The 18285-nt window shown below is 38.2% G+C and overlaps 2 protein-coding genes across 2 annotated transcripts; both read right to left on the reverse strand.

The window, feature by feature from the left end:
- Positions 1-1240: 1240 nt before the first annotated feature.
- morf4l1 (mortality factor 4 like 1) lies at positions 1241-10765 on the reverse strand. Its single transcript, XM_082181596.1, has 12 exons — positions 10607-10765; positions 9732-9778; positions 8945-9012; positions 8700-8786; positions 8438-8518; positions 8294-8319; positions 7930-8018; positions 7705-7806; positions 2752-2840; positions 2484-2656; positions 1755-1839; positions 1241-1675 (listed from the first exon to the last, which is right to left on the reverse strand). Exons 1-12 carry the CDS (start codon positions 10644-10646, stop codon positions 1591-1593), a joined length of 972 nt encoding a protein of 323 aa, XP_082037722.1. The 5' UTR covers positions 10647-10765; the 3' UTR covers positions 1241-1590.
- A 2951-nt stretch (positions 10766-13716) lies between these two features.
- On the reverse strand, positions 13717-15211 carry rxfp3.3a3 (relaxin family peptide receptor 3.3a3; the record flags this gene model as incomplete). Its single annotated transcript, XM_082181507.1, is given in 7 exon segments — positions 13717-13888; positions 13890-14069; positions 14071-14123; positions 14126-14204; positions 14206-14422; positions 14425-14459; positions 15201-15211. Coding segments are annotated over 7 exon segments (747 nt in total).
- Positions 15212-18285: the final 3074 nt, after the last annotated feature.

Consider the following 18285-nt stretch of genomic DNA (forward strand, 5'->3'; position numbering starts at 1 on the left):
CTGGGTCAAAGTTTGGCAAAACAGAAAATGACACACAAAAAAAGCAACATTTTATAGTAAACACAGCTCAAAGGGCCTTTGAATAATAGCCTAGCTATTCTCAACAATATTTTATTTAAAATGCTGTTGTACCATAGTTTTGAAGTTTGGACATTGCTCTCACAAATTAAAGGGCAATCTTTTTCCAGTTCAAGCGTTATAAATGAAAATATAAATGATCCTTTTATAGCGCCACCTAGTGTCTGAAGAAAGCGTGTCTACGTACGTTTTTGATTTGCAGTTGGTCTTTGATTTATGGTCTCTGAAGCCTAAAGAGTTTTAGGGCAGAAAAATAATGAAGAAAAAAGATAAACAATTGGGTGTTTGGACCCCTAATTATGACCCTAAGCGTTTTACAGCTTCTTTACTAAAGAGCCAATCAAGCGTCTTATGAATCACATCCTGTGAGTCGTGAATCACATCCTCTTTGTGGTATCATGTAATAGCCCTCTAAACATAAACAAAATGAGACTCATTTCTTTGTTATAGTACAAAAAAACTGAACAATAATAATGCTGATGCTACTTCTAATATATAAAAAGGGCATCAAACAGGTTTGTTCTTTCTTGAGGGGTAAAGTCTGCCATTTTATGACGTTTGAATGCCTCTAGCTTACATCTGGGAACTCGCCAAATCCAGTAGATAAACCAGTTTCAAACATGAGCCTCTTGAAAGACCTCATTCATTCCACCTTTAAAATATGTAACAGCAGCCTCCCAAATAGAGAGTATTCATGGCCGTGTGCCAAAATATATATTTTTTTAAAGCAGTTATACAAGTGTTTTAACTGTCATTGCTGCAATATTATATGAAGCTGAGCTACACTTTAGACAGTGGTGTGTGGATTCTTAACCTTTGCAGTCTGCTCAAATACAATCCATCTGTACAGTGAACATGCTCTTTAAACTTCACAGTATATTTAAGACCACATACCCAAGTTACAACTTCAAATCCCCTAAATCTATATTATCTTGAAGCAAGCAAAGTAAAAATAGAGACTTGAACTTTGCTATTTTAATCAAACTATATTCAAATTAGACCCCAGCATCTGCTTTCATGTGGCCACATATTGAATTGCTATTGCTACATAATCTTTACTGTTCTTAACATCAAGATATGATTCCACTTTAAAGCTATTTAACTCTATGAAAATGAATGGCAAGAGTTTATCTGAAGTTGAATAATGAGACTGAGCCACAGATGTGAAGGACAATTTATTGACTGACATGTTTTTCAAAAAAAAAAAAAAAAAAAAATTGAAAACAAATAATGCAGCATTTCAACTATACATGACCAGGATCAGTTTATCAATATTACATAAACCAAAAATATGGATCAATAAAATGAGAGCATTACCAGCAGCTTTTTAAAGAAATTTTATTTAATTCCTTATCTGGAATACCAGACATTAATTATCCTTAGAGTCCTGAACCAATATCGACTGATGTTGTGAGCACTAAAATCTTCCACAAGACTTATGAATGGATTTTAAATAATAAAAATAAAATGATGATCAGAACGTAGCACCAAACATCCTCGCTGGCTTCGCCCTCAGACAGCTTTGCGATGATATTCCGGAGGTGCAACCTCATAATCACTTGCACAGAACAGACATGACGAATTCTTCACCAAATACCTAAAGCAAGCACAAAATGTTTTACATTTCAGTCAGTTACTACCTAAAAGTAAAAATATTAAAATCACTTTATACTTACTTTAAAAAATCTTGCAGGTAGCTGAGAAGCAGGGCTAGACTCTTCTCATCCAGAGGTGTGTAGGCCAGCATTGCTCCAATTCTCACTGTCAAAGGACACAAAAGAGGCCAAATCAACAAAGCCATATCAAAAACCCAAAATACTGGGAAGAATATGCCATTACTAATAATGTAATTAAAACATTTTCTGTGATATGGCTCTTTCAGAACTCTATTACATGTTCTTTGCTGTATTTCCATGACTACATTAAGCTTTGAGGATGAATTTGAGCATGGCCAAGCCATGGATTATTAATAGTCTGTAGCATTCAAAGCTTATATTCAACAGTTTAATTTGCCTTTAAATGGTACAATTAGGTTTCAAAACACAATTAGCATTAAAAGTTGGCATGAAATGGAAGTTGCAATAGTCTTTTCATCCCTATTGTGACGTACAGTATATCCAAGTGAAACGGCTTCCTGACCAAGAAAAAAAAATTTGTAGGGTGGGACTTGATTTTGTCCACTGGGCATTGATTGGATGGGTGTGGTTCGCTATTGCTGTGATCTCATGTGAGTGACAGGTTGTCCCGCCCTCATGACATCATCAGAGAAGAGATGTTGTTGCAAGAGGAAGTTATTTTTTATTAAAGATTAAGAGGGCACATCCCTCTTTGCACAAAAAATAGTGCAATTTTCCATAAAAAAATAAGAATTGTCAATTTTGATTTCATGGTGACTAAGTTCATACCAAAAAGCCTCAGCAGGTGCGGCGCCCCGTAAATCTGAGACATGGACGTATCTGGATGGTTTGCTAGGATCTCTGCATACTGCGGCCTCTCAAACTTGTAGAGGAGCTGAGTGCCCAACATGACATTGAAGTACTCACGGATTCCAGCAACCACCTCATTCACGGCAAATTCCCTGAGTAAAGATCAAGTGTGTATGAGTATCTCTTCAGAATCTAACTCTACAGCCTGTTGTTTATGAATTTCTACAAAATGGATAAGTTGTTATACTTGTTATCACAGTTTCCTCTTGATTTCTTGTAATTTGCATAGTCCTCCAGGACAGCATCCACATTCTTTTTTGCAGGCAAGTGAAAAAGCTAAACAAAATAAATAAATAAAAAACACAAATATTTTCAGTGCATATTATCTTTCAAAACTAAAATTTTAAAACCAATTTGAGCAGATATCAAGGCAAACTCCAGCAAATGTGCCGTTGGTAAAACTTCAAATACCTAACTATATATTTCCTCCTCTTTGTTTAGTTGCTGCTCAAGACAGCATTCTGTAGTTTAAAGGTGCAGCAAGCGATTTCTGAGAAACGCTGTTGAAAGTGGATCGGATCGAGCACCACAACACACTTGTAGCCAATCAGCAGTAGGGGGCGTGTCAACACATGATGGGGGAGGAGAGAGAGTGAGCAAGATAGAGAGTTGAAGAAAGACTGTGGAAAAATAAATGGCTGAGATACAGTACATTACAAAAGAGAAAAGTTCAGAGGAATATCAATGGAAAAAGAAGGGTCATGATGATCAGGCAAGAGCTTTAGGAGTCACATTAATATTAGAAAAGCTTTCCAGCGCTATATAGACCCAAGCGGGAAGGCCTGAAAATGGACACAGAGGTTGTGTTTCTGCTCCATATATGTTTTGCTACATTTCAAAGAACCAAGATATGCTGCTGTTGTAATGTTAGCTATAGCAACAGGACAGTTTTGAGTGTCATTGTTTGTTTGGAGCTGGTGTGCTGCTGGCGACTAACAACTAACTCTTGCTTGTATACTCTCGAGTACTAGGGGTTGAACAGACTAGTTGATTTTAATGCTCTGTGATAGGGGTGCAACGGATCAAAAAACTCACGGTTCGGATCGTTTCTCGGATCAGAGTCACGGATCGGATCATATTTCGGATCAGCAAAAAAAAATAAAACATTTTATTAACACTTTTAAATTATTAAATTAAAATATATAAAATCAACTTAAAGTGCACAAGGCATAATATCTTCTTTTTAACATAATTAATGAAAAACAACTTAAAGTGCAACATAAAAAGGCATCTCCTTCCTTTAAACATGGACCAATGCTTTATGTGTTTCCACTGTCATATAGGGCTGTCAAAATTGCTAAAAAATGACGTTCGAATATTCCCTCTAAAAAACACATATTCGAATTATTCGAACATCTGGTTGCGCATTTTGTCAATGACGCGCATTAGGCCTATGTCAATAACAGGACAAATTAATACAAAGAGACATAACTACTTGTATATGTAGTTCATTTAAGTTTAAACATATTTGACAACGTATTACCTTGTTCGCTCGCACTCGCAGGCACTCTTTCTCTCTCTCTCTCTCTCGCCGTCACCCATGCTGCGTTCACACCAAACGCGAATAGAGCGTCTGGCGCGAGTGATTTCAATGTGAAGTCAATGTAAAGACGCGTTTACGCACGTCTGGAGGTTTTGCGGTGCAAATGAGGCGTCACGCTCTCTACGGTTCATAACGCTCGCCATGACCACGCTGTGTGTGGACTGAACATGCGCACAACTTTTTTTTCATAAATCAATCCGCGGATTACGTGAGTGCCGAACCGAAGATATTGATCCGAACGGATCACGGATCAATGATGATCCGTTGCACCACTACTCTGTGATAACATTTTAAGCATGATGGCAACTAGTCACTCATCATGGCCAATAGAGGGCGCAACTAGATAAGAAATCTTTTAAGTCCACTTTTACACTTTGTTTACAACAGTAAAAATGACAAATAAATGCATAGTCCATGAGCGCTCCACAAGCTTGATTAAACCATCTGGATGCTCAAAATTCAGCTTATTGTACACGTAAGTTAATCGCCGTTCTAAACTAATGCGCTGCTGCATTGAAACGCAGACACATAAGCCGCGTTTCCACCGAAATTACCCGGAACAATTTGTACCAGGAACTTTTTTCCCAGGAACTTTTTTCGCCCCAGACCGGTTGCTTTATGCGTTTACACCGCGGTCTAAAGTACCGGGAAGGTAAACTGCGCGTAACTGCTCCTCCCAGTCTGCGACGGACAGTAATCAGTTTTGAGCGCCACATTTATAATAAGTAGGCTATGGAGGAGATTCAAACTGTGCTGCAGTTATGTATTGGTTTACTAACGAGGTAATTAACAAAACAAAATAGACGAGCACTGATACTAAAGCGTGTTCAGAAAGCTCGTATGCGTATAAAATTAGACAACGTATGTTATCAGTGTTATCATGTGAGATGCCTGGGACGAACGCGCAAAAAAAATTCCTCTTTCGCAAATACGCTTAAAAAAAGCCCGAACCCCGTCTATCAATCATAAATAGTGACAGTCTTGTAAATAGTTGTTTGTTACTAACCTCAAAAGCGCTATTTCAATCCTGTTATAGTAAATTTGTAACATGGTTTGGAGTGCCTTGCAATAGATGACAATGTGTAAACATAATGACTTAATAATAAAAGCTGTGGCAGAAAAGAGACGAGCACTGATAAAGCGTGTTCAGTAAGCTCGTAATGCTAACGTTAGATATAAAATTTGTATGTTATCAGCTATTGCGGACATTGACCGTGAGATGGCTGGGACGAACGCGCAGAAAGTTTACTCTTCCACAAATACCCTTAATAAAGCCTGAAACTCGTCGCCAGTCCACCAGTTTTTTTTATTAAATTCCATATTTGCAGACAGACAACTCTTACTGCATGAAGCCACGACACGAACCGCAATAGATTTTTTAAAAAGGGAGGTTAAAAATAAATAAAATGCTGCGTGGAATCATCCAACCAAAATGCGGCGTGAACACAACCAATCAGCTTGTGCAGCGCACAAGTCCCACCCCTGAAAGTTCCTGAACTTTGAAAAAGTACTACCTCATGAGCAGGGACTATCGGAGGGGGAAATATTTACCCGGAACTTCATTTAGACGCTGGTTCCTGCGGTGTAAACACATCGAGTACCAGCCCAAAGTCCCTAGTTCCTGGGGAAAGTTCCTGCGGTGGAAACGCGGCTATACAGACAGAAGCTTAAACATCACGTGCAGATCGCGCGCACATAGAAACAGTCAGTAGCACAGAAATGTAGTCATCACTGTTCTGTGATACCCCTTTTCCACCAACAAGAACCGGGTGCTGGTTCAGAGCTAGAGCTATTGCCAGTTCGGAGTTGGTTCGACTGACGAACCGGTTTGCGTTTCCACCGGCCAGAGAGCCACAACAGAGCTATATCTTACGTCACTGCATACGTATCATGTTGCCCAGCAACGCGCGTGCGGCAGCGCCAAACACAAACACACCAGACTTGTTCGAGATGCATCGGCTTCTCGCAGAACGATCAGCACATGAAATCAAAGCACTGCGAAAGCGATCAAAAAGCACAAGGAGTCGTATGATCTCCAAACACTCCCGCAGCTCTGATCGGTCCACGCTGCTCCGATGCATCTCGAACAAGGCATCAACAATAATAGACGTTGCGTTACTATGGATGCTCATGGGTTTGCGAAAATAAATAGGCATCCAAACACGGCGAATCCAACGCGTTCGTGCGGCTCGCCGTAACTTATACATAGACGGATATTATAATCGAGCTGCTATTAGCTCGACTAGCTGCTATTTAAAAATGGCGGTCACAAGTTTCTCTTCAGTCTTGTTGGCCACGGTAACCCCGCCCCCAGCCTCTGATGCAAGCGGTTCTTTCTTGGCTCCGTTCTAGACCCTGCAATGATTTGGTGCTACTTAAGAACCAGTTTTACTGGTTCGGAGCTGGTGCTTTGGCGGTGGAAAAACAAAGAACCGATTTGAAACTAGGCTCTGGCTCCGAACCAGCACCAGTTCTGCCTTGGTGGAAAAGGGGTATGATTCATCAATAAAATAGTTTAGAAACTAATAAGTTCTAGCATATATTTCTTAGTAACTAAAACCTACAGCTTCACTATGGGTGTACTCACACTAGGCACGGTTGCCATGAACCGGGCCCGAGTACGATTGTCCCCCCTCCCCACTCCCCCTCTGGCCTGCACTCACATAGGGTTTCAGCATTCGTGCCGGAGCACGCTTACTTCATTATGGTGCGACGGTTTCGGGATAAACAGGAAGAGCGGCGCTCTCACTGAACACAATGGAGTCCAGCACGGTTAGCGCTCACACTGCATGCGAACCGCGCCCGAGTCCAACTGAACCGTGCTCTGGCCCACCTCTTCCAAGCGGGCCAGGGCCGGCTAATCGAGCCGCGCCCGGGCACGGTTCGGAGCACTCACACTAGTCAAACGAACCGCGCTTTGGTGGTCAAACGCACTCGGGCACGGTTCAAACTGGCTAGTGTGAGTACACCCTATAAGTCGAGAGACTATGCCAGGTAGAATTAATTAATTAAATCGCTCTCTCACTAATGCGTTCATATAAATGTAATCTTTACTGTGCTACTATATCTGTATCTGATTTAGAACGAGCAGAAATCTGTGAGAAATATAACAACCCAAAAGAACTGATACAATTAAGCTGTTATGTAGGAGCAATAGCCTTGTGGGAAGCGCTGTGTTATATGCCATAGCTGTGCACAAGGCAACCCGTGTTCGAGTCTCAGCTCGAGGTTCAGGCTTATATGTTCATTAATGAGGTCATCAGCGACTAGTCGATGTCGACTCGACTTTATTCAGAAATGTCGATTTTACAAAAAATCTGAAGTCGTTCAACCCCTATTGTGTACTGCATGTTCATTTTTTGCTCTTCCTTGTCGCTCATTCGCCATCTTCACATCATTTTTTTTCATTTCAGCTATGATAAAGAAACATCCACTCTTGCATTGCGTGTCCGTTCGTGCAGGGGTTTGTTTGGCCTGATTTCAACAGTGTTTCTCATAAATTGCTTACTGCACCTATAATCATTATGCAATGTATCTGAATGATTGAAGAGCACTGCAGGAGGATTAGGGTGAGCATGGGATGACATTTGAAGTTACCTGCTTCTGTCTAGTGATCAGGTCCCAGTCATCTACCAGCCACGGTTTTAACTCTTCAGGAATTTTTACCTTTACTTCTACTCTGTTAATGAAAGTCTCCTCCTGCACACAAAACCAGTTTGGGTGTCAAAAACAGCCTTACTCTTTACTTATGTAAAAAACACCAGTTCAAAGAGAATCTTAACATTGGCCTATTTGTTTTAAACAGACTTTGAACTGACATACACTCTCCACAGTTGGGTCAACACGTGCCCTCTTCTTGCGTGGGGGGTGAGGCATGTCCCCAGTGCTAGTGCCCTCTCCAGACCCTGGCGCTGAGAAGTTAACAAGGTAGAGGTTTTTTATCTTTTTTTTTTTTTTTAACAGTAACAATAAATAATCAATGGCCCCAAGCCACATTTAATAATTTCCTAAATAGTATTGTATCTGTAACTATTAAACTTCTGACAAATACAAATGGGAGAACAGCATGACAGATTTGTATACCATCTGTGAAACTCTTTCAATGGCTTTTTAATTACATTAACACAATCAAACAGATTCGATAGGTCAAAATACATCAGCATTTGCATAGGGAAATGGAACTTACTCTTTTGCTTGTTCTTCTTTGTTTTTCTAGTGAAATAGAAAGCCCATGGTTAAATATGCACCAGTAAGCATAAGTTTGCAGTTCTGATAGATAAATGTTGAAGTGCCCATAAATGCACTTTGCCTCAAGCAAAGTAATACTCACACATCTACATTTTTTTGCTGCACAGCAGCGATTTTCTTGCTCGGTGCGACACCCCTCATCCTTCCCTCAACATAATGGTCTCTGGAAAACAGTATGTTCTGCAATAAATCCTTCATGCAGATTGTATAAACAATGACGAAAAAACGGATATGGAAGTGTTATGTGCATTAAATTGGCTTTAATTAATTTATTAGGTAAAGGTAATTTCTTTGAAAGATATGTTTATGTCAACAGGCACTTGTTTCCAAACTTTATTACTCACTGGTTTGCCTTCTGAAGCTCTTTCTGTTTTTGCAGGTTACTGTCCACATATTTGAGCACACGGCTTTCAGGAACCCATTCGTCCCAACTAGAAACACATTAAACACACATTTTTACAATTAACTGACCAAACCGTAATAAAAATAAATAAATAAATAAAAACATGATCATTGGTGGAAATTACAAAAACATAGGGATGTTAAAGATGTCCAAACAAGCACTGAATTTTTTAATACTCAAACTTACTTCTTATTCCATCCACTGTAATGAATAAAGTATTTCACTTGTTTGTCCTTGATATTGATTTTCACACACTGTGAAGAGAGAGATAAAATATGTTTATACTTCCAAATTATCTTTCAGAGGAAAACATTTCAAAAGGTATTTGATAACTAACACATTTGAAATAATCTGTAACATTAAAATTACATTCAAACAACACAACCAGGGAAAAAGGCCTCTTCATGAGAAAACACACCAGGATAACAAAACATCTTAAAGGGATAGTTCACCCAAAAATGAATATTTTGTCATTACTTACTCACCCTCAAGTTGTTCCAAACCTGCATGAGTTTCTTCTGTTGAACACAAAAGAAGATATTTTAAAGAATGTTGGTAATCAAATAGTTGACGGCACACATTGACTTCCATAGTAGGAAAAAAGTAAATGGGTGCTGTCAACTGTCTGGTTACCAACATCCTTCAAAATGCCATCTTTTGTGTTCATCAGAACAAAGAAACTCATACAGGTTTGGAACGACTTCAGGGTGAGTAAATGATGGCAAAATGTTCACTTTTAGGAAACTATCGCTTTAAGCCCTGACATTTTAAAATAATTGATAAATGGCTACTGTGTCCACTGAATGTATACAACTATCAAAAGCATAACCCTGATCTACAAAACCACTACATCAAACACAACATTTACACTAAAAAAGGAAATTCCATTCCTCTTACTGCTACCAAAAAATAAAAATAAAATCAATCAGGCTTTTGAAGGATGCATTATGGCATGAATGATTCAAACAGATACCTTAGCTTCGTATAGCAATGGCCCATGAAAGCACAGCACTCGTTCACCTGAAATACATCAGAAACATTAACGTGTAATGGCGTCCACTGGTAGGCTAACAAATAAAGGAGAAGCATTTAATTAAAACATGTATGAGCACAGGAGCAAATGTTAATTATGTATATTTTAATAAATGCATTCAGAACAAGTCACAACACACATGATACATTTTAAAAGTATATATGGGTTCATTGCATTTTTTTAAATTTTTGTTATTTTATTTCAGTTTAATAATTGACGTGACGTGAAGGCCAAGTATGGTAACCAGATCAGTGATGGTAACCCATGCTCGGAGCAGTGAGTATTACAGCCTGAATCAGCTCATTAAAAAAAAATGTACCGGTACTTAGAACCTAATTCATTTAATTAAATTAATTAAATTAAGTCGAAACGAAACAATTCAACAACACTCCTAACATTATGTTAAGAATAACGATAAATAATAATTCCCGCCAGGAGGACTTCAACGCTATAACTGGAGCTTCCTGTAAACAAGGCCTGCTGGAAGCTAATGGGCTAACGTTACATAGACAACTGCTAATGTTTTGTTACAGAAACGCGGGGCGCGTGCATGTATAGAGGCTGTTACATATAACGGAAAGCATTAACGTGCAATTATGTATGCACTTGATTGCTTATAAACAATTCTGCACATTTTAAAACAGGCAATTAGAAGTGCTCAGCTAAAAAACTGCTTTTCTATACACATCTCGCTGTGCACACGCGCCATTGTGCAGTGGCAGCGCCCGCTTCCTTTGCACGGCTGAATGAGAGGATACACCGAACAACTGATGACTCCATTAGAGGATACAAAGCTATCCTATAGGGTATCTTACCTTCTTGAAATTTAGGTTTAGGGTCCTGTTTAGGCGCCATTCACAGATTAAACAATAAAAATAGCTGGAAAATCAAATCCAGGCATTGCCAGCTCCGATTTAATTCACACAGGGTGAAGGCGTCGCGCTGCGTTTCTATGACGCACTTTTTTGGCGCCCCTGTCAGGTGACTAGAGCATCACAATTTCTTCTTCTTCTTCTTTTTCTTTTTTATTGGCAGCTCGCATTTTTGCATCACATTTTGTTCACTGTATTAAAACAGAATTAAAATGTGTTTTTTTGTTGTTGTTGTTTGTTTTGTTTTTAGATGTTAATATGTATTTTCTATAACTTATATTGAAATTTGCAATGCAAAAAATAAAGGCTTACAGTTGTAATAAAGAAGATTATTGGTATTTTATTGCAATTTTGTTTAAATGGTGCTGTAAAAAACGGCCATGAGTGAGTTTTTACTCTCTCAATTACACTATGAGATTAATAATTTTGTTACTAAACATACATACATACACACACACACACACACACACACACACACACACACATATATATATATATATATATATATATATATATATATATATATATATATATATATATACAGTAGCTATATAAATTAATATTTCTAACCTGGAAAACTCTGAATGTGTTTTATTAAATTTTTTTCATCTTTATTATTGTTTGTTCATGTAATGCATGGATTCCCAAACGTTTTGTCAGACAACCCCATTTTACCTAAAATATTTACTTGGAAACCCCTGATATTTTTAGTACATTTTCCCATAATTTAACCCTTTCGTGCATACATTATGAAAACCTCAGTAAGGATTTTTCTTCTTCTTATGTGTTTTTATGAAAAACAAGATTTGAACTTTTATTGTTTTTGTTTTTTTTACACACATTTTTCAGATGTCAACTTGAGTGGACAGTGCATTTTTGGTTTTAACTGAGGAGATGTATTAAACATAATACAGTAATAACAACAATATTGTGTGTATTTAACAAACCAATGAATAAAATGAATCACATTACTTTTTTTTTATGTAACTGCAAATTACATTCTAATAACACAAATACATTTATTTACAGCCAAAAAAGTTACTGCAGATGAAGTATATTATCATGAACAACAGTCACAGTACTTGTATGAATTGTAGCTGAAATATAGCAGGTGATGCATGATATCCAATTTAGTAGAAAGATGATTAATCAGAATTCGATCCCAATCTAAAATCAGTACAAGGTAAAAATGACCTGCTAGAGTCTCTTAGGATAAAAGGAATGAATGGATATTCCGGAGGCATTTCTGACTGGCTCTCGTTATCTTGGTTTGTTGAAAGATAAACTTGTATGGGCAATGTATAGGATGATGCATTGTCCACTGTATAGGTTGATGTGCAACTATGCAATCAAAACCCATGCATATAAGAAAATACTTTTAGAATAGCTGTCAACTAGAGACCTCTATGTGTGCATTAAGGGTTAATAACACACGTGACACGTCTATTCACAGTTCTCTGATGTCGGATAATTGTCACATTGACATGCAGGAGAACAAATAAAATATTATTTTTTGTGTTCAGTCGTTTATGTTGGTTGTTTTTATTTTCAAATAATTTATTCATTTTATTCTGACATTTTTTATGATTTAATTCATCATCATCTTTTCATCAACTCAATCCACCTGCAGTTTTTTTTTTTGAGAATGTAATGCTTAAAGGATTAGTTCGCCCAAACATTATTCCATCATTTACTCCCCATTAAGCCTGTCACATGCCTGTCCTGTCTTGTGCTGCACATGGGTGTTTTGTTATTTTGGGCCATGTGCTCCTGTCTATTGTCTAGCCCCTCCCATCTTGTTATCTGATTATTGGTTTATTTGTCCCACCTGTCTGTCTCGTTACCCTCCTTGTTTGTTCCCCTATTTAGCCTCCCTGTGTTTGTAGTCCTGTGCTGGTTCGTTTGTCCGAGTTACCTGTTCCTGGTGTTTCCTTCCCACTGGCTGTCTGTGTCTTGAGTTTTGTACTTTGTCTGTTAGTGTCTAATAAATCTCCTCTGCATTTGTATCCTCGTCTCTCGTTCACTGTTCCGTGACAAAGCCATCCTAGGTAAATTACTTTCTTATTTCAGCCAAACACATTCGGAGTTATATTAAAATATCCTGGCTCTTCCAAGCTTTATAATGAGAGTGAATGGTACCATAGATTTTGAAGCCCAAAAACCCTGCATCCATCCATCATCAGTAATACATACGGCTCCAGAGGGTTAATAAAGCCAGAACTAGACTCAAGTACAGCCTTTACCGGATGCCAGTGATTAGAGAATATATAATTGATTGAGATTATATTATGTGGTACACAATAATCTGTGTACCATATAAATATATGGTTTGAATGAGATTATTGTGTACCATATATTTATATGGTACACAATAATCTCATTCAGATCTAAGTCATATGAGTTACATCAAAAGTAATCAAAAAGTAGTCCAAATACATCACCTAAAATGAGTAGCCTAATCTAGATTACTTACTACAATTTTCATCATGTAGGCCTAATTTGTAATCAGTACGGAAATTGTGGTCAGAAGTGTTCTGTTTACATCAATAATAATTTATTCATATTATGCCAACCTTAATCACAACAGGGTCACGGTTGCTTTGCTTATGTTTTAAAATTGATATAATTTCATATTTGTAAAAACAGACTGTTGTTGTTTTAGTCATATTTAATCATGCATGCATTTTTTAACTTATCAGTTTAGCAAAGGGTGACATTGTTTAAATTACAGATATCAATCATCAATTTGAATTTTTTTTAAAACCAATATTCACATTTCAGCTTAATCGATATTGTTTTTTATAGCAATACATTCAGTGGGGTCTCTAAAAAATATCACCCATGCAACAATAATTATTATGCTCAACTAAACTTAATAATAATAATTATAATAATAATAATATTATTATAGGTTAATATTGCATCGTTTTATTATAATTATTTTACTATAATTGTGTCAATTAAACATAAAAAATTAAACATTGCTTCAGCATAAAATATTACTAGTAAAAATATGCAATTTTAATGTCCATGCATTTGTGCCGCATCTCGGTTCACACAGCCCTCCTAGATTTCTGAAGAGACCTTTTTAATAACCAAGGGGCAATATTTGACAGACAATTTTTCAGTTTCTTTCTCAATGCCCTTCTCGTAAGACAATATATAAAAGGATTTAAGGAACTATTAGTATGAGCTAAGCAAACAGTAACAAGGAATACATATGGACACAATATAATAAGCCTCATCCCAGTGAATCACGTTCAGCTTGACCAGCACAGCCCAAAATGTAATTGCGTGGTTCGGCATCCAGCAAAGAAAGAATGAAAGAACCACAACTGTGACAGATTTGGTAACATTAATCTTGCGTTTTGAATGAGCGCTATTCAGATTTCGTTTTCTCACAAATCAGAAGCATCAAATAGGACACGGAAATTATCAGCATGGGAAGAATAAAAGCAATCATATTTTTTTTTGCAAATGATAAAATGCTAGCCAGTAGTGCCCGGCTGAAAACTTTAGTAAAAAGAGCTTCTCTCCAGCCAAAAGGGGATGTTGGCATGGTGGCGACTGTAGCAACGACCCACAAAAACGCGCAAACCCATTTGACAGAGCATGATGCTGGTGGCCGGACTCTGTTCTTGGTGGCTGAAGCAACGGAGTAGTATCGAGAGATGCTCATAGCAGTGAGGAAGAAGACGCTGGCGTACATGTTCATCACAGTGATGGATAGTATGATCTTGCACATGGCGTCTCCAAACGCCAGCTGAAATCCAGAGCGGTATCCACCGTGTAAAACCTATTTTTTACAAAAACTGCTTCTACGGGGCCATGACGTAAGGGAATGGAGCCTTTTATACATTTTCGTGTTTCTTTAGAAACACATAATGGACAAATGGAGTCTTTAAATGCCTCAGATGTAAAGTTATTCGCTGTCAAAGTGACGCCAAAATGAATGGGAGTCAATGGAATGCTAACAGGGGGTGGTGGTAGCGCAATGGATAAGACACATGCCTTTGGTGTGAGAGACCCGGGTTCGAATCCACTGTGAGACACCAATGTGTCCCTGAGCAAGACACTTAACCCCTAGTTGCTCCAGAGGCGTGCGACCTCTGACATATATATATAGCAATTGTAAGTCGCTTTGTATAAAAGCGTCAGCTAAATGAATAAATGTAAATGTAAATGTAACAGAAGGTGGGGGTCTGCTAATCAATGGCGGCCCCCGAGGAAGCTTCAGTGTTTTCCGAAACATTGGCCCCTGGTCCTAATAATGTTTGATATGATGTATTTTCTTTTTGTCGATATTAATCAGATTAGCTCACGTTCAGTCACTGCATTATCTGTCATCTCCACGGAGGCTTTCATTGCTTTCTAATTCAAAACAGGGTGATTAAACACTGTCTGTCACGTGACGTGCTATAGGCCTAGACCTTCAATCAGTTAATCATATTCATATCAGATTTAAAGTAGTACAATTAGTTCCAAAGTTGTATTTGTAGTAGAAGCACAGTAAAAACAACACTTAACATGCTTTTACCACAGTAACATGTGATACTGTGATTTTACTGTGATAAGTGTAGTAAAAAGACAGTAATCACAAATCTTACCATGCTTTTACCACACTATTGGTAGTTTTAAAGTGATGTTTGTAATGCATATTAACCACAACACAACATCCAATATTTATAAGGTAAATCAGTACTTTTTCCTTTAAATAATCCTATATATAATGATATTTTCTTTTCTCTTTTTTTTCAGCTGCAAGACCAAAAGGGCCTTTTGGACTCCGTCAGCCCATTATTGTTTGAGGACAAGTAAACGGAGGAGACGGACAGCTGCAATCAAAGGCAAACATTCGCAATGGTATGTGTTGTTGTTTTTTAACCCTAAATCAAACATTTTATCAAGCATTTGTTGTTTCTTAACCCTTTAGCCCAAACCCATAGCCCAATCAGTACGAACATAGTCTCAAAGTCTTAATAATTCACAAGATTTAACAAGTTGTCAAATTCATACAATAGGCTACTCGTATATTTGTATACTCGTAAACAATCCTGCAGCTTTTACTCCTGTACATATTTATCACAATATTCGTAAATCCAATACGAATATTGAAAATTGTGATTTATCTTTTTCCATATTTTTTAAGCATTTTTTTCTTCTCTTTTCAGCTTCATAAACTGTAGGCTACTTGGTTTCTGCCAAATGCCGTTATCAAAAAAGCGTCAGTGCACATTAGGTGTTTTGGTAAAGGACATATTCATTGCATAGTTACAATAAAAGTTACCAATAATCAAAAGGATATAGAATGAAAGTTTAGAATGTAAAATGTTGTGTTGTGTCAACTTGTGTGGAATTCGCAGTGAGAGACTGGGTTGTGGTTCCAGAGAGAGTTACCGCTGATCAAACATCTTCTCCATTTATGGCAAGCCCTTTTAACATTTAAAAGCTAAGTTTGACTATCCGGAATTAACATTGTAGATATCAACAATGTCTTTCTGACTAGTCGTAATTACATTTTGGATAGTTGGAATTGTCATTCAAGATATCTGTAACGTAATTGTGACTAGTCGAAACGACAGATATGACTTTCGTGCCATGGTAACGCAGTGACGTCATCTGCAAACAAGCTATTGTTCAGGTCAGCAGCGATTATCAGACTTACGGACGAAAGTGTTACAAATACAGGTCTACAGGTTTAAAAAACACGTCTGCAAACTTCCCAATGGAGCTGGATAGCTTGTCCGAGGACACTCAGCTGAGAGGCGCTGTTGTGTCCGCTAATATAAAGCCGAAACGCAGTAGCAGTAACGTTACAACTGAGGCGACTCACCGGAGAGTCGCTTGGGATGACCACACAACAGGTACTGAGTTAATACACACCAGAACTGACACATAATTAATCCGACATAAATGGACTTGTATGTAGCAAAGCATATATCAACAGCACTGTGCTTGTAATGTGCTCTCGGTGCACAAGATAGCGCCAGTGAGCTTCGGCGATGCGCGCGTGTGCATGTTTACTTACGACTCATCCAGCGACTTTACCATTTGGAGAAACTTATATTTGAAACTTGGCTATATGAAGAATGTTTTTTTACAATATTGAGATGATGGTGCCCTAGAAAACATCATTGTTATATTGTCCCTGCTGCATACGACCAGCGCGCTTTTTAACCATCTGTTTACCACAGTATTTGCAGTAAAACCATGGTAACTTACACAATGAACCACGGTTTTACTACAACAATAATGGTTTATCTATGATTGTTGTAGTAAAACCGTAACTACAAATTTAACCATGGTTTCAGAACTTATGGTTACTATAGGTACTGAAACTATAATACCATGGTTTGAACCAAAAATAACATGGATACAATTTGACCATAGTAAAACCATAGATCTAGTGTTTTTCACAATACATAGGCTATCGTTTCAAAGCAGCTTTACAGAAAATGCATGTATCACAAACAAATCACAAAATATCCTTTAATCTTCCAGAAATAACTGACTCAAATTGTGACACAACAAAGAAATGTCCATATGGAAATAGCTCTAAGATAATACAAGTCAGGACTTTAAAGTCATGTTCAGTTAAATAGACAAAATGATGCTGTCCTTCAACATTTTTAAAGGGCAAGTTTACAGATTTTTGCATCTGCACAAACTCCTTAGATCGGAAATCCAACATGGGGCCATGTGCAACTAGCCCATTTCTCTAGAGTTCTTGAACATGAACTAGTGAATAATTGAGCTGTAATCTGTGCTAATAAAACAGATGTTTCTAATCAATATTTGATGTGTGCAGAAAAACAGACAAAAAGGAGGAACATTTTCAAGAGAGGATTGAAGGCTGTGAAACGTCACATCCAAACCCGCAAAACCAAAGTGTATCCTTTTGTGGCTGAGCAGGAATCACAGGTTCATCCAGAGACATCCAGCGTAGAGCCGCCAGCCGGCACAGATGCGCTCGAGTCCGAGCCGACAGATCGTGAGTCTCCAGTTATTGTTACTGTACAGTTACTGTAAATGTGTCTTATGGTGTGACATAACAAAAAACTAAGAACATTTTCAATAAATATGAGACAAGCTTTGTTGTCATCCTTTCAAAACTGCTGAAAATCACACCATTTTAAGATGAGCCTCTGACATCACGGAAAGAAACTTCTTGTAGCTGATTTGCAGCAGATCAGAAACCCCTAACCCCCCCTCCACCAAACAACCCCACACCATAACCCCCAGTCCATGACCCCACACCATAATCCCCTCTCCACCAAACAACCCCACACCATAATCCCCCCTCCACCAAACAACCCCACACCATAATCCCCCCTCCACCAAACAACCCCACACCATAACCCCCAGTCCATGACCCCACACCATAATCCCCTCTCCACCAAACAACCCCACACCATAATCCCCCCTCCACAACCCCACACCATAATCCCCCCTCCACCAAACAACCCCACACCATAATCCCCCCTCCACAACCCCACACCATAATCCCCTCTCCACCAAACTTTACACTTGGCACAATGCAGTAAGGCAAGTACAGTTCTCCTGGCAACCGCCAAACCCAGACTCGTCCATCAAGGATTGCCAGACAGAGAAGTGTGATTCGT

The sequence above is a fragment of the Leuciscus leuciscus genome, assembly GCF_965113295.1.
Source record: "Leuciscus leuciscus genome assembly, chromosome: 10".
Lineage (NCBI taxonomy): Eukaryota > Metazoa > Chordata > Actinopteri > Cypriniformes > Leuciscidae > Leuciscus > Leuciscus leuciscus.

Coding starts and splice junctions, on each gene's coding strand:
- morf4l1 (XM_082181596.1), bottom strand. CDS start 10,646: ATGGCGCCTAAACAGGACCCTAAACCTAAATTTCAAGAAG. Junction 2,841..7,704: donor TGATCACTAGACAGAAGCAG/GTAACTTCAAAT, acceptor TATTTTGTTTAG/CTTTTTCACTTGCCTGCAAA. Junction 1,840..2,483: donor GCACCTGCTGAGGCTTTTTG/GTATGAACTTAG, acceptor GTCCTTTGACAG/TGAGAATTGGAGCAATGCTG.